We start from the raw sequence: 14,083 nt of genomic DNA on the forward strand, positions 1-14,083 counted from the left end.
CGGCCCGAAGTACTAGTGATGCTTTGCTGCAGCGTTACAGTTTCCGACACCTTCTTTTTATAACTCGGCGCTGTCCCCCTCCACCCGAGCTGTCAGAACCCCGCCTATGGAGCCTCACAATTGGTCCGAAAGCGTCAAAGAGCCAATCAAGGCGGCTCCAGCTCCCCTGTAACCCACAACACATCCCTACGATCGGGTGCACGCAGAGCACAGACTCACAGGGAATTCTCAGAGCCGAGAGGCTCCTTCTCCCTCTCTCTTCTCTCTCTTTCTTTTTTCCTCTCTTTCTCCCTTCCCCCTTTTTCTCCTCCTTTCTCTTTCACTCTCTCTTTCTCTCTCTCTTTTATGGAGACAACAGTATAATTCTGCCAGATTTTTTTTTTTTTTTAAGGCAGAGCGAAAGAGAAAGAGAGGGGGAAAAATAAATTAAAAAAAAAAAAAAAAAAAGAGGAGGAGGGTGAAAGAAAGAAGAGATCCTGATGGAAATCAGGACACCCTGACCAGCTCCTGCTTGGGGAGTGAGGAAGGCGAGGCGAAACGAGATTTCCCTACAAGTTTTTGCTGCTGAAGGTTGCTCAGGAGCCTTCCTCGGCCGGCGAGGGGGGGTGGGTTTGTTTGCTTCTCTCTGCTTTCCCTCCTTTCCCAGCCTCTGCTCTGCAGCCTGACCGTACGGAGGAAAGGTGGAGGGGTGGGGGGGAGGGGGAAGAGAGTCAGCCACCCAAAAAGAAAACCCAGCTTCGAGCCGTCACCCTCCGCCACGGAAGAGAAGGGGGATTGGGACTAAGAGAAAAAAACAAGAAGAAGGAAAAAAAGGATTTCGGCTTGTCCAGCCCTTCTGCGGCAACAGGAGCAGACAGCGAACCCGGTGGATTTTTTTTTCTTCCCTTCTTCAGCGTTTCTTTTCCAGCGCAAGGACTTCCACTCAGGAAAAAAACGCAAACAACTGAAAACCAAAACAAAACCTCAGAGACCGAACACGAGAAAAAGCAAGACTAATAATGAACAATCCTGTTAATCCGCTGTCCCGAGGGCTGGGGATGTGCCCCGGCTCGGGAAGTTGTAGGCTGTAGGAGTTCTGCCTCTCCCTCATGTACCGTGCTGTTTAGAGCTTGTTTCCCCCAACCCTATTTTTTTTTTTTTTTTTTTTTTTTGGTGCTTTATTGCTGTTATTGTTATTATCTTAATTTTTCTTCTTCATGATGTGCTGTTAGAAACCACTCCGGGACTACTCCAGCAGTAGGAAGACCGAGGAGTGGAGTGGATGAATTTACCGATGAGAGATCCAGTGATCCCTGGGACGAGCATGGCTTATCATCCTTTTTTACCGCACCGGGCACCGGACTTTGCCATGAGCGCCGTGCTGGGACATCAGCCTCCCTTCTTCCCGGCTCTGGCTTTGCCTCCCAACGGGGCGGCCGCCCTCTCCCTTCCCGGGGCTCTGGCTAAACCCATCATGGATCAGTTAGTGGGGGCTGCAGAGACTGGTATCCCCTTTTCTTCCCTGGGTCACCAGGCAGCAGCCCATCTGAGGCCTTTAAAAACTCTGGAGCCAGAAGAAGAGGTAGAAGACGATCCGAAAGTGCATCTGGAAGCTAAAGAGCTTTGGGAGCAATTCCATAAAAGAGGCACGGAGATGGTGATTACCAAATCGGGAAGGTAGGTCTGGGTCGGGGGTTCGTGCCTTTCCCCCCCCCCTCCCCCACCCCTCACTCTCTGCACCCCACCAGAGCAAGGCTCTCTCTCCGGCCGCCTCCTCCGTAAATCTCCTTTCACCTGGAATTATGGAAAGCTTTAGGCAGTGAAGATCCGAGCCCGTCTGGGGCACCACGCTGCCGGGAAAAGCCCAGCCGCGACCCGGCCCTGCTCAGCGTGTGCAGGGGGCGAGAGGGTCCCTTCATGGTTCAGTAGCTTAATGCTTTCTGGAGAAGACTGGGAGCAGGAAGAAAATAATTTGGGGTTGGCAAAGGGGCTGGCCTGGTTTTCAGCCTCGCTACACGCAGTTTTTCTTCCGTAAGAAAGGGGAATGAAGGAAAAACCCTTTGGAGCGGCGTCTGGCTGCTCGTGGGGCAGGAGGGCAGACAGGCTCGGTGTGTCAGGCTGTGCCTCTCTCTGTGCTGGGATCTCGGCTGGGTTTGTGCTGACTGATTATATCTGGAAATGTACAGAAAAGCTGACAAAGTCCCCAGCCGTCCTGCAGCCGCTGCTGGAGTGGCAGGGAAGGGTTTGCAGCTCGGCGCTGCCTGTCCCTGTATTTATGTAACCTTCACGTGGGAATGAATGAACACACACGGCGCGGCCACGCTCGGCATTTCTGCTTTTTATAGGTTTACCCGTCTGAAATCCCTCTCTGTATTCGCTACTCATTGACATCTGGACTCTTTTAAAACTCTACCTATTGCTCTGATGAGATGTAGGGTGAAAACCCCCTTTGCACCCGGGTGTTTTTCTAAGGGGCTCTCTGAGAAACCTCCCAAACTCTCCACATGTGATTTGCCAGGAGCATTACTCGAGGAAGCCACTCCTGAAAAGTCTTCTTAGATGGCCTTCAGCTGCCTTGCTGGAGCTTCGCCTATTTGCAAAGCACCAGTTGCAGGCTACGGGCTCAGGAAAAAAAAAAATAATAAATACAAGCCCTAAAAGCAGCAAGGAGGGAAAAAAAATTCCCCTCGCCCATTTTACTGCTTTCCCGAAGTTTTTTTCTGTTAATTGTGGTCAAAAGTTTTTGCGTGAAAACCTCGGCCAGTATTAAGAGCCCTTACATGTTGCAAAGTCATGTGTTTCCTTTTAAGTTGAGATTTGCTGAATGCCAACCACTCGATATAATAAACAGCAAATTTGTGGTATCCTGTTGCAGTTTGGAGCCGGACTTGGGAGCGGAGGGGAGCGGGATTTGCAGGGAGCCCTCGGCACACGGGGGGATCCCCGGGAGGCTGGAGCACGGGGAGAGCCCCGGCAGCCACCCTGTCCTCGCTGGGGGTTTTTTTATTCTCCTCTGTAAAGTGCAAAACTCCGCTCTTTACCGGGAGATTGGGTTGTGATAGTTCAGACGATTTATTTTATCGGGGTGCGATCAGCTCCCATTTCTTTGTTTAGCAGGCAAAAAGGAAACTAATGAGAGATCAGAGAGCCCCAAATGGGCCTTTGCTGTTTAGGAATGGCACAGAGAGGTAAGCGCCTGCTGATTTCTAGGGAATGAGTACCTTTCCCATCCAGGGACCATTTTCTCCTGCAACTTTTAAGCTTTTGAGAAACCTTTTCGCTAGGGGCGGGGGGGGCGGGGGGGGAACACGACCTTTTTGCTGGACACAGACTTACTTTGCTGCTTTAGAGAGCTGAAGTAGTTCCTTGGTAGACGCGCTACCAAAATTCAGAAGCTTATTTAAAGGCTGTAATTAATTTTATTTTATTTTTGTCTTGTCTTTTCTTTCCTCCCCCGCCCTCCCCCTTCTGCCCATAGGAGAATGTTTCCTCCATTTAAAGTGAGATGCACTGGACTGGATAAAAAGGCCAAGTACATTTTATTGATGGATATTGTGGCGGCTGATGATTGTAGGTACAAATTCCATAATTCCCGGTGGATGGTAGCCGGCAAGGCTGACCCTGAAATGCCAAAGAGAATGTACATCCACCCGGACAGCCCGGCCACCGGCGAACAATGGATGTCCAAAGTCGTCACCTTTCACAAGCTGAAGCTCACTAACAACATCTCTGACAAGCACGGATTTGTGAGTGTCTCTTACACCTTCCTTTGCCCCCTTTTCCCCCCCCTCGCCACCCGGCCGGAGCAGGAGGTCCCGGCGGGGGGGTCTGCCCGGAGCACGGCGGCTGCTCGGCCGGGCTGGCCCCGCGGCCCCGCTGGCAGCTCCGGCGGGCGGCCAAAATGTGGGGAAAACGGGGCATAAAGACCTCCCTGGGCACCCAGGGACGGGCATCTGTCCGGTTTATAGTAGTCCTTGATTTTTCCTCCTGCTGGGGTCAGGATTAAAGGCTGGCGTTTACTCTGTAACCTCCCCATGCCATGCAGCGTTTACTGTAGGGATACATTTCCAGCGCAGCGCAACTCGATATTTCTCAGAGCTGCGGTGACTTTATATATCTATATATATTTTTAATAAAGTCGATCACACTTTCTTAGCGTAGGAAAACGATATGCATATGTGTATAAAGGGCTTAAAGGCCTAAGTACGCAAACGTTTAAATCTATATTAATCTGGATAATGTAAAGCAAGCCGGAGTGAAAATAAACAGGGACCAAAAGCAGAGGTCAAGTTGCCCATTCATGTCTATCCACTCCTTTACATTTACCGGGTGTGCAGAGATAAAAACTTACCCTGAGAGTGAAATCAAACAAACCTGCTGATAAGTGCTCTGTCGATCCTGGCCATTTCTTTCAATTCCTGGGAAAGCCTCTGCCGCGGAGCCGGGGCTTGCTGCTGGTGGCCGCGGCGGGGGGATCTCTAATGTGCCGAAGATTGCATTTGCTGCCTGTGATTTGATTAGACGATACATTTTTGCCTTTTGCAGAAGGCCTTAAGTGAATTGGGGCACGCAATTAGACCGAGCTGAAGCTCTCGTGGTGGTGTTGCAATTGTAGCTGCTGTTGCATTACTTGGTTTTTTTTAATATTTATTTTTCACTTTGAAATCAAAAGACATTGCTGCCGGAGCCCAAACAGCTTCTCCCCCTCTCCGAGCAGAGCTCTGAAGGGTTGCCCCCCTCTCTCCTCTCCTTCGAGAGGTCCAGCGAGAGCCTAACCCCGGCGAGCTGGAGCTGTCAGTACTTTTGGTTGGATGCTGCGAGGCGTGTGCGTGTGTTTGGAGTGTGCTTGGCAGGGAGGAGTGAGGGGAGGAAGGAGAGGGAAGGCAAATTAGGAGGAGAAAGTGCCGATGGCCGGGGGAAATGCTGCTCCTGCTGACCGTCTTCTTTCCCTCCCTCCTGCCCTCTCTGCTGCCGGCCGCTGCCCCCCAGACCATTTTAAACTCCATGCACAAGTACCAGCCCCGGTTCCACATCGTCCGAGCCAACGACATCCTCAAGCTTCCTTACAGCACGTTCAGGACCTACGTTTTCCCGGAGACTGAATTCATCGCAGTGACCGCATACCAGAATGATAAGGTAAGGAGATTAAGAGAGGATTTGTTTTACGTGTTTTGGCTTTTAAGAGAACTTTTACTCTGCATTGTTCCCTTAAAACTCACGAGCCCATCCCGCTCTTCTGTCTCTCTCCCCCTCATCTTTTCCCCCAAAACCTCCTTGATCCAACTTCGGGAAGGCGCTGGGGGAGGGGGCCGAGCACTCTCCTAATACCGACCTCGGGGAGGCAATTAAAAGGAGGGAGGACTGGGGGTGGTGGGGAGAATGTTTAGGGGTTTTCTACCATTTTTTTTTCCCCCGGTATCACTCCCCAGTATGAGGAAAGGGGTGGGGTGGGGTTTGCTGCTCTCGGTGTGGATTTAATCTAAGACGCATCAGGAAAAAAAAAAATTAATAAAAGAGACTCGGCTCCGTGTGTCGAAAGACAGAGTGGGGAGAGCAGCAGGGCTGAGATTTTGTAATTCTTCCTGGCCTTTGTGCTGTTTTAGCTCCTTTAACAGCAATTGGCAATAAGGCTGGAGCGAACGTCTGGTTCCTATTATTATTATATTATGATTTTTTTTTTGCATCCTGCAGTGTTTTATTATTTTTTGTGGTGCAGAAATATGCTCTGGTCAGAGAGGGGTATCTCGCTTGAATTTAGCTGGAAGGGCTGAAAGAGCCCGTGTGAGAAAGTTCTGCAGCGCTGCGAGCGCTGCCTCTCCATTGCTGCTGGTTTATTGTCGCTTGCGACGAAGGTGGTATATTTGGGAGAGTGGCAAATGGCGAATTTACGATAATTAAGTCAAGTGGAAGGAAGCGAAGGAGCCAAAAAAAGGGGCTTTGATTTTTTTGTTGTCTGTGAATTACAACTTTGCGTTCGTGTGCGTTGAGCGCAGAGGCTCTGGATGCGCAGCGCCCGCTCGCTGCAGCTCCCCTGTGCCCCTCTCTGCCCCTCATATCCTTCCCCGTTAAGAATTCATGGGGAAAAGGGGGGGATCCGTCCCTTTCTGCCCTCGCGTTCCAAAAAGCCACTTCCCCCTCGGGGCTCGGGCTATTTTCCTCTCTCTCTGCGGCCGGGCACTTGCAAGGAAACTGAAAGAAAGTGAGTGCACAGAGAGTAGACTTTGCTTTGGGACTTATCAGCAGGGCTGGTCGCCCCGGACTATCAGCTGGGGGCGGCTTGGTTGAAGGACAGAAATGAGCATATTTGTGTGATTGCCATGAAATCGGCTGGAAGCGGCGTGCGGAAGCGGCGGGGAGCCCTCGGCTCGGCGCGGGGGGAGCAGAAGGCACGGCCGGGAGCACCTGGATTAAAAGTCCCGCTGGTTTTAGCAGTGGGGTTTTCCTGCTCTTTCCTGATCCCGTGTGTGCGGCGGCCGGGTGACTCAGGAGCCGAGGCCGGTCCTGCCCGCACTCGGGCGCAGGCGGGGTTTCCTTTTCGGGATCCTCCTCTGCTCCTAAACCGGGGGGTTGCTGCGCTTCCAGCCCGGTCCGAGACCGGCAATGGAGCGGCGGGGAGGCGGCATTCCCGTTCCCACTGCTCACATCCCGTTCCAGCGAGGTGAGCCCCCGCCAGGCTGGGAATTCGGCTCCGTGCATCGTACGCGGGGCACCGGGCACTTGCGGGATGCCCCGCACCCCCCATCCCTCCCCACGGTTGTTCCCTGCCATAACCTGAACCCCGAAGCAACCCAGACCGAACAACTTCCACACACACCCCCCCAAAAAAACGAGCAGGCTCCTGGCACCCCTGGCGCCCCAACACACACGGAGCATAATGCGATTATATAAAGTATTTTATTATAGCAGGGGGGTGGGTATGATTCCTTTGTGGTTTAATTATGGTATTTAAAGAGTTTTAAGCACAGGCACAACTTGCATGGATCTCATTGCACGGCTCAATTAATTCCGATGTGGTGGCAGCAACACGGGGCTCTTTCATTGCCACCACGGCCCAGGTCGCCGGCCAGCCCGGAGGGGGGTTGAGGGCGAGCTGCCTCCAAACAGCTCGGGAAAATGTATGGATTCACCCAAAAACCAGGGACCTTTGTCCCCTGCCCTGTCCTGCTCCTGCCAGGGTCCTGCCAGCGCTGGGGGAACTGGGAGGAGTGGGGTTTGCTGTTGTTTTTTAGTACAAAAATGTCCTTATTCTGCCCCAACCCCCTGGCTATTTTTTTTTTCCTCTCCATCCTATAGATCACACAATTAAAAATTGACAACAACCCCTTTGCCAAAGGTTTTCGGGACACCGGGAATGGAAGGAGGGAAAAGAGGTGAGTCTGGCTCGATTCTATACAGGCGCCTCGTTTGGTTTTCATGTGTTAAGCTCAGAACACGAGCAGAGGTCAAAATCACCTTGCCTCACCTCCAAACCACACTTCCCCCCGCCAAAATCCATAAGGATCTTGGCGTTAATAACGTCAAACGGATTGCATGGGAATTCTTTCCTGCTTTTCACGTTTAGTTTTCACATCACAGAGGATGACTGGCCAAAGGGAGTGCAGTACATTAAGCAAATATTAGCAGAGAAGAACCTTCCCTTACAAATTCGAGAGGGAATGTTACAGTGTAGTTTGGATCTGGGACTGGAGAAGAGAGAGAAGTGAGGGCTGAGCTCTGCTTGAATCTCCTCTGGCATTTTCCTGGGGACCGTATGGAAAAGACTAAAATGTGGAGGAGAAACGTATAAATAAACTGTTTGGACAGAGGGATCTCATGAATATGGAAGTAATTAATGATAGAAGATTCTTTATTTTTCCAAAAGCAGCAGGACACAGTTTGTGCCCCAGGTAGGCAGGCAGAACTCGTTATAACGGGACTCAAGATTTTTATTTTTAATATGAGAAGAAAATATAAGGAGAAAAAAGAGAAGGGGACAATATTTTTCCTTTGATGGGAGATATGTCTGTTTTGTTGTGTTACAGGAGACAGGATATTTTAGCCACTTGCACGGGGGGTTAGATAATGAATAAATGAATCAGTTCCTCTGTTTTCAAGCAAACAACAAAATAAAAGGTGGGGGGAATGTCATGTAAACCAAGAGGCCTCTCTGCCTGCCCAACTGAGCCCAGCACACACACAAACATGCGCCCGCCAGCTCCTCTTGTCCGTCAGTGTGAAAATAAAGCCAGCGCTGGAGCCACAGGACGGAAATGATTTCTAATTTCTCTAAATATAAATAGATTTTTACTCCGGGTTAATTGTTGGTGAAAAGATTACATAAAGTGCCTAACAAAATAACCACTTCCTAGCAATCTTAGCAACCATTAAGATGGCTCATATCTCTGGAACATCCTTGCCTTTTAAAAGCTAATCTCCAGGGAATGCTTCCCTCTCCCCTCCGCCCCTTGTCTTTAATATCAGCCCTCGCTGAGGAGCTGCTCAGCTTCCAAGAAATCTCCTCTCATTAGCAGCCAAGCCCTGCCTGCCAGAAACGCGCTCTCCTCCTCAAGGGAACCGTGGCTCTTAATTCCCCTGTGCTACTCGTGCCCAAATAGGAACTCCAGGAGGGGCTGGGGAGGAGGAGGGGTCCCGGGGGCGCCGGGGGCCGCTCGCCCAGCGGGTTCTGTGCCCGCAGGAAGCAGCTGACCCTGCAGTCCATGCGGGTCTACGACGAGAGGCAGAAGAAGGAGAATCCCACCTCGGACGAGTCGTCCAATGAGCAGACGGCCTTCAAGTGCTTTGCCCAGTCCTCGTGTCCTGCCGTGCCTGCCGTGGGCACCTCCAGCCTCAAAGGTGAGAGCTGCGGCCCCTGGACTCCCCTGGGAGAGCCTGGGTGTCTGCTCTGTGTGGTGACAAATCCTGGCCAGTGCCACTGCCCTCTGGCACTGGCCTGTCTTCCTTCCTTCCTCCCTTCCTTCCCTCTTGCCTTCCTTCCTACCTCTTTCCTTCTTTTCTCATCTGTTTCCTCTCTCTGCTCTCTTCTCTCTCTTCTTTCTCTCTTTAGTTTTTCCTCCCTCTTTTTCCTTCTTTCCATCACTCTTCTTCTTGTTTCCTTTCTTTTTCTCATTCCTTCTCCTCCCTACTCCCCCCTCAGTCTCTCTCTCTCTGCCTTCCTCACTCTTCCTCTCCTTCTCCCTCTCCCCCCTGGCCTCCCTCTCTCCTTGCTGCACATTCATCCCTCCCCTCCTTGGTTCAGCAAGGAGCCAGCTCCAAGTCAAGGGAGCAAAGACAGACCACGGGGCAAAAGTTCAAAACTGGAGTCACTCCATTAATATTCCTCACTGAATCTGTTATTAGAGGAAGGATCTTTCCCCTGGATACAGTCCCGAACTTTGTTATAGAAAAGTCACCCTGGGTTTCTCCGTGCGGGGTTGGGAGCTGTCTGCAGCCCTCTCGTATGTATTAATCCATCCCGGGGCGGGGGGGGGCAGGGGGAGGAGGAAACAACCTCTTTTTTGTAGTTGCTTTACTCGTTTTTTTGAAGGCCTGCCGAGCTGAGGGGAGGGGAGCTGGGAGGGGACCCGAAAAGCAAACCAGAGCTTCGCACCTGGGGCGCTGAAATTAGGAGTGCAGAGGAATCCAGCGAAGCCGTGCATGTGTCTGGGGAGAAGGGGGCCCAGGGGGTGATGAAGACGGCTGCGGGGTGTCTCTGTGTGCGTTTTCAAAGTTTGCCCGTTGAAAGGGATTGAAACTTTGGAAAACGTCGTAGGAGACACATCCCCAAGGCCCTTCAGCCCCCGAGGTTGCTGCTGTCCCGTTCCTCCTCTACCCCCTCTGCAGCCGGGGAGGGAGGGGGGTCCCTGGGGGCTCCCGCAGCCCCGGGGAGCCCCGGGGAGCGGGGCCGCTGGCCCCGGGCCCGCCCGGCTGGGGGGTCGCTCCTCCGGGCCGCCGCTTTGTTTCGCAGCCAATTTTGCTGCGTTGTGTAAAACTCGGGCTGGCTTGGACGGGGCGGGAGGTGGGAGCCGGGGGCTGTAGTTATTTATATAATAATAAAAAAAGGGGAAGCATTTCCACACAAACCTCTGGCCGGCCAGGAAGCGTCTCTGCCCCCTCTCCCAGCCCGGTGGGGATTTCGGGATGTGCAGTGCCGGATCCCAGCCCCGGGCCCCCTTTGTCTTGCAGATCTCTGCCCCAGCGAGGGAGACAGCGATGCAGACAGCAAAGACGATCCCTTGCTAGAAGGCAACGAGTCGGGCAAAATCAGCACGACCACCGCCGCCACCCCAGCGCCGGCCAGCTCCGCTGCCACCGCGGGGGACGACCCCCGGGACAAGGGGGGCAGCCCCTCCAAAAGCCACTTCTTCCCTGGGGACTCGGCAGGGAGTCGGAGCCGAGAGAGGACTGAGAAAGCCCCTCCGGACTCCCGGCACAGCCCGGCTGCCATCTCTTCCAGCACCCGGGTGGGAAGCCTGAGCGGCGAGGAACTGAAAAGCCCCCTCAGGGATGGCCCCAAAGTAGATGAGAACCGACTGCTGGGGAAAGAGCCCTTCACCCCCCTGACGGTCCAAACCGACAGCACGGCCCACCTGAGCCAGGGACACTTGCAGAACCTCGGCTTCCCCCCTGCCCTGGCCGGCCAGCAGTTCTTCAACCCGCTGGGGAACGGGCACCCGCTGCTGCTGCACCCCGGGCAGTTCGCCATGGGGGGGGCCTTCTCCGGCATGGCCGCGGGCATGGGGCCCCTCCTCGCCACCGTCTCGGGGGCATCCGCCGGGGTCTCGGGACTGGACAACACGGTCATGGCCACGGCGGCGGCCCAGGGACTCTCGGGAGCATCGGCGGCTGCTTTGCCTTTCCATCTGCAGCAGCACGTCCTGGCTTCACAGGTACTGCGCTCCCCCCGCGCCGCCCCTCCGGGCCGGGGGGCTCTGACCCTGGGGACGGGGGGCAGCGGGCACCCCAGGGGCCAGCCACAGGGCTTGGCGGAAAGGCGGAGGAGAGAAAGCTCCGGGCGGGGGGTGGCCCAGCGTGATCTCCCTGAGCTCTCCCACCCTCCCCGCTGTCCTCCAGAGCCCTGCACCCGCGGCTGCCACCGGGGCAGGACCAGGGCGCAGCCCGGCGCTGTGGGGCGCGTCCCAGCCTGCGAAGCGGAGCCGCTGTCGGGGGGGATGTGCCCGGGGCTGCCCTGCGGAGCGGGGCTGGGGGCTGGACCTGCGGCTGGAGGGCGCTTGCCCCAGCGCAAGGGAATCGCCCGGTGAGGGGAGAGCGGGGAGAGAGACCCCAGGGCCATTTGGGCCCGGCGGGAGGGGGCCCGTGCGGGGCAGGGCCCGGGCGGGGTGTGCCCCGTTGGCTCCACGTGTTTGTGGCCTCGGCAGCGGGAGGACAGCTCTCCGTGCCCTGCCGGCCCTCCCGCTGGCGGGCGCAGGGGAGTCCCTGGCGCGGGGGTGCCGCGCAGCATCCCCGCGGTGAGCGTGCGGGCCGGTAACCCTTTCCTCTCTCTCCTCCCCTCCCGCAGGGCCTGGCCATGTCTCCCTTCGGCAGCCTTTTCCCCTACCCCTACACCTACATGGCCGCGGCGGCCGCCGCCTCCAGCGCCGCCTCCAGCTCGGTGCACCGGCACCCGTTCCTGAGCGCCGTGCGGCCGCGGCTCCGCTACAGCCCCTACCCGCTGCCCGTGCCCCTCTCGGACGGCAGCAGCCTCCTCACCACCGCTCTGCCCGGCCTGGCCGCCGGCTCCGGCGAGGGCAAGGCGGGCGGGCTGAGCGCCAGCCCCGGCTCCGTGCCCCTGGACTCCGCCTCGGACCTCACCAGCCGCTCCTCCACCCTCTCGTCCGGCTCCGTGTCCCTGTCCCCCAAACTGGGCGCGGACAAGGAGGCGGCCACCAGCGAACTGCAAAACATCCAGCGCCTGGTCAGTGGGCTCGACCCCAAGCAGGACAGATCCCGCAGCGGCTCCCCGTAACCCCGCGGCCTCCGGGAGCTCATTTCAAATCAGTCTCGCAGTGCACTTTGTTTGAAAGAAACCACATCCTCCACCCCGCGAGTGGTTTTTTTTTTTTTTTTTTTAGCCCCGTCCTTGATTTTGGTTTAATTTTTTCCTTTCCTCTTTCTGTATTTTTTTGTCGATATAAAATCCCGCGGCGTTGTGTGCGTGCTTAGCAACCAAAAGGTATCTGGTGGAGCAGGGGGAAAGGGTCGGGGATGGGGGAGCGCTGGGTCGGAGGCTCCTCGCAGGGAGCAGAACTGGCCGGATCGAGGCACCGGTGGGGTTTGTGGCATCCTCCTTTTAGTTTTTTTTTTAACGGTGTAAAAAAAAAAAAACCAAAACCAAAACACGCTGGAAAAAAAGAAAAGAAAAGAAAAAAAAAAGGAAAAAAAAAAAAAGGCCTAAAAGAAAAAATAAAACAAAAAAATCAAACAAACTTATGAATAAAAATTAAGTGAGAGAAGTGATTTTTTTTCTCTCCGAAAGAAAAGTGTGTAAGTAACTCGCATATTGGTTCTTCAACAGTTGTTTCCTGGGCGGGTTGTTAACCACAACCCCCTCAGTCGATATTAAGGGAAGCTGTGTGTTTAAAATACTATTGTGATGTCCGAGAGCCAGTTGCTGGCTTTTTTTTTTGCATGTTCCAGAGTAGTCTGCTTTTCTTTTTTTTTTTTTTTTTTTGGGGGGGGGGAAGGGGGGGTGGTATTTTTTATTTCAGTGGGGTTTTGTTGTTTATTTTTAATGCTCGTTTCAAATCCCAGGGAAAAAATTAATATTAATAATAATAAAAACAAAAATAAGACCTTTGTCCCTCTACCTTAAACATCCTCCCTTGTAGCAACAGAAATAAGTGTAGTTGGAAAGAAAAAAAAGTGAATTTATTTTATCTAAAAATCTCTGTAGCTCGACTGTAGGTTTATCACAGCTTTCCCTCTTTAATTGTATATGCAATAACAAGGTTTAAACATACTGAGAAGAAGAAAAGAGCGGACACTATTATTAAAACAAAGTATTTATGTAATTATTTGATAACTCTTGTAAATACGTGGAATATGAATACTCGAAATTAAACTTTAATTTATTGACATTGTACATATCTCTGTAAATACGACTGCAGCAGTCTTCTTGTTTTTTCCTTCTGTTTTTATTTTTAGTCGTTTTCATTTCAAGTTGGTAATGCCTTTAAACATAGATCCCGACCCAGAGGAGAAATTCCCCCCTTTGTGAGGGCTCAGTTTTTAAATCGGAGCTCAGCCCAGGAAAACCTCGTCCTTTTGCCAAGGAGCCGAATCCAAAAGGCAAAGCAGAAAGAAACCAAATTAATCAAAGACCTTAAAAAAAAAATCAGAGAAAAAGACAAAGCAGTGTGCCATGGTAGCTTTTAATCCTCGATTTCTTCAGTGTTCGAAATGTCAACAACCACAAAATTATATACTTTAGTACACGACAACAGGCTTCTCCAGTGGCTTGAGAGAGAGAAAAAAAGGTGAAGATTCTAGGGTTTTCTTTACTTTCTATTATTTTTCCCCGTTTCCTCGGTGTGTCAGAAAACAACCCTGCGATGGAGTTTTACTACTGTGCTTATTGTTGTCTTTGTTTGAGTGAGTGCATATTTTCTTGGGTTGAAAGTCAGGTGCTCAGAGCTGGTTCAAAGGAAAAAAAAAATGAAGGTCTATTTTGTGTTATATAAATGTTGAGAAGTTCTTGCTATTTTTTTTTTCTGTAATTTTTTTTTTCCCTTTTAAAAGTCACTGAAGTTTCAATAAATTTTTATTGAAATGTCTTGGGCGTACTGTGAAATGCCTTCACCCCAACCCTCCCCGAAGTGCCTGGGAGGATGGAGGGGTTGAAAGATATATATCCCTCTTCTGCCTTTCTCCTCCACCCCCTTCCCCGCTCCCAATATTAAGATATTTCTCCTGGAAGAAGCTAGCACGAACCAGTCGAGGTGGTGTCATTTGAATTGTTGGGGGGGAAAGACGAGTTTTAAGCGAGCTGTTTAATGTACCTTTTCCGTCTTTATCCCTCTCGCTTTTAAAGTCGATCCAGAGGCTGCTAAAGTCACCTCTTTTAATGGAACAATATTAAGTGGCGTTTGAAAAGTTAATGAGAAAGGCTCAGCTATGCTTTTATCTGTTA

The 14,083-nt window shown here is 52.6% G+C and overlaps 1 protein-coding gene across 2 annotated transcripts; it reads left to right on the forward strand.

The window, feature by feature from the left end:
- The first annotated feature begins 224 nt into the window (after positions 1-224).
- TBX3 (T-box transcription factor 3) lies at positions 225-12,115 on the forward strand. Of its 2 annotated transcripts, XM_082293197.1 has the most exons (8): positions 225-605; positions 1,212-1,656; positions 3,458-3,725; positions 4,969-5,115; positions 7,273-7,349; positions 8,654-8,811; positions 10,141-10,844; positions 11,474-12,115. In XM_082293197.1, exons 2-8 carry the CDS (start codon positions 1,262-1,264, stop codon positions 11,918-11,920), a joined length of 2,196 nt encoding a protein of 731 aa, XP_082149323.1. In that variant the 5' UTR covers positions 225-605; positions 1,212-1,261; the 3' UTR covers positions 11,921-12,115. The 2 variants fall into 2 exon arrangements, with proteins under 2 accessions (XP_082149323.1, XP_082149324.1); XM_082293198.1 differs by lacking the exons at positions 225-605; positions 1,212-1,656 and adding an exon at positions 2,960-3,167.
- The last annotated feature ends 1,968 nt before the right edge of the window (positions 12,116-14,083 follow it).

Source organism: Coloeus monedula (genome assembly GCF_965178545.1).
Source record: "Coloeus monedula genome assembly, chromosome: 18".
In the NCBI taxonomy this organism is placed as follows: Eukaryota; Metazoa; Chordata; class Aves; order Passeriformes; family Corvidae; genus Coloeus; species Coloeus monedula.

Coding starts and splice junctions, on each gene's coding strand:
- TBX3 (XM_082293197.1), top strand. CDS start 1,262: ATGAATTTACCGATGAGAGATCCAGTGATCCCTGGGACGAGCATGGCT. Junction 7,350..8,653: donor AATGGAAGGAGGGAAAAGAG/GTGAGTCTGGCT, acceptor CTGTGCCCGCAG/GAAGCAGCTGACCCTGCAGT. Junction 8,812..10,140: donor GGGCACCTCCAGCCTCAAAG/GTGAGAGCTGCG, acceptor TTTGTCTTGCAG/ATCTCTGCCCCAGCGAGGGA.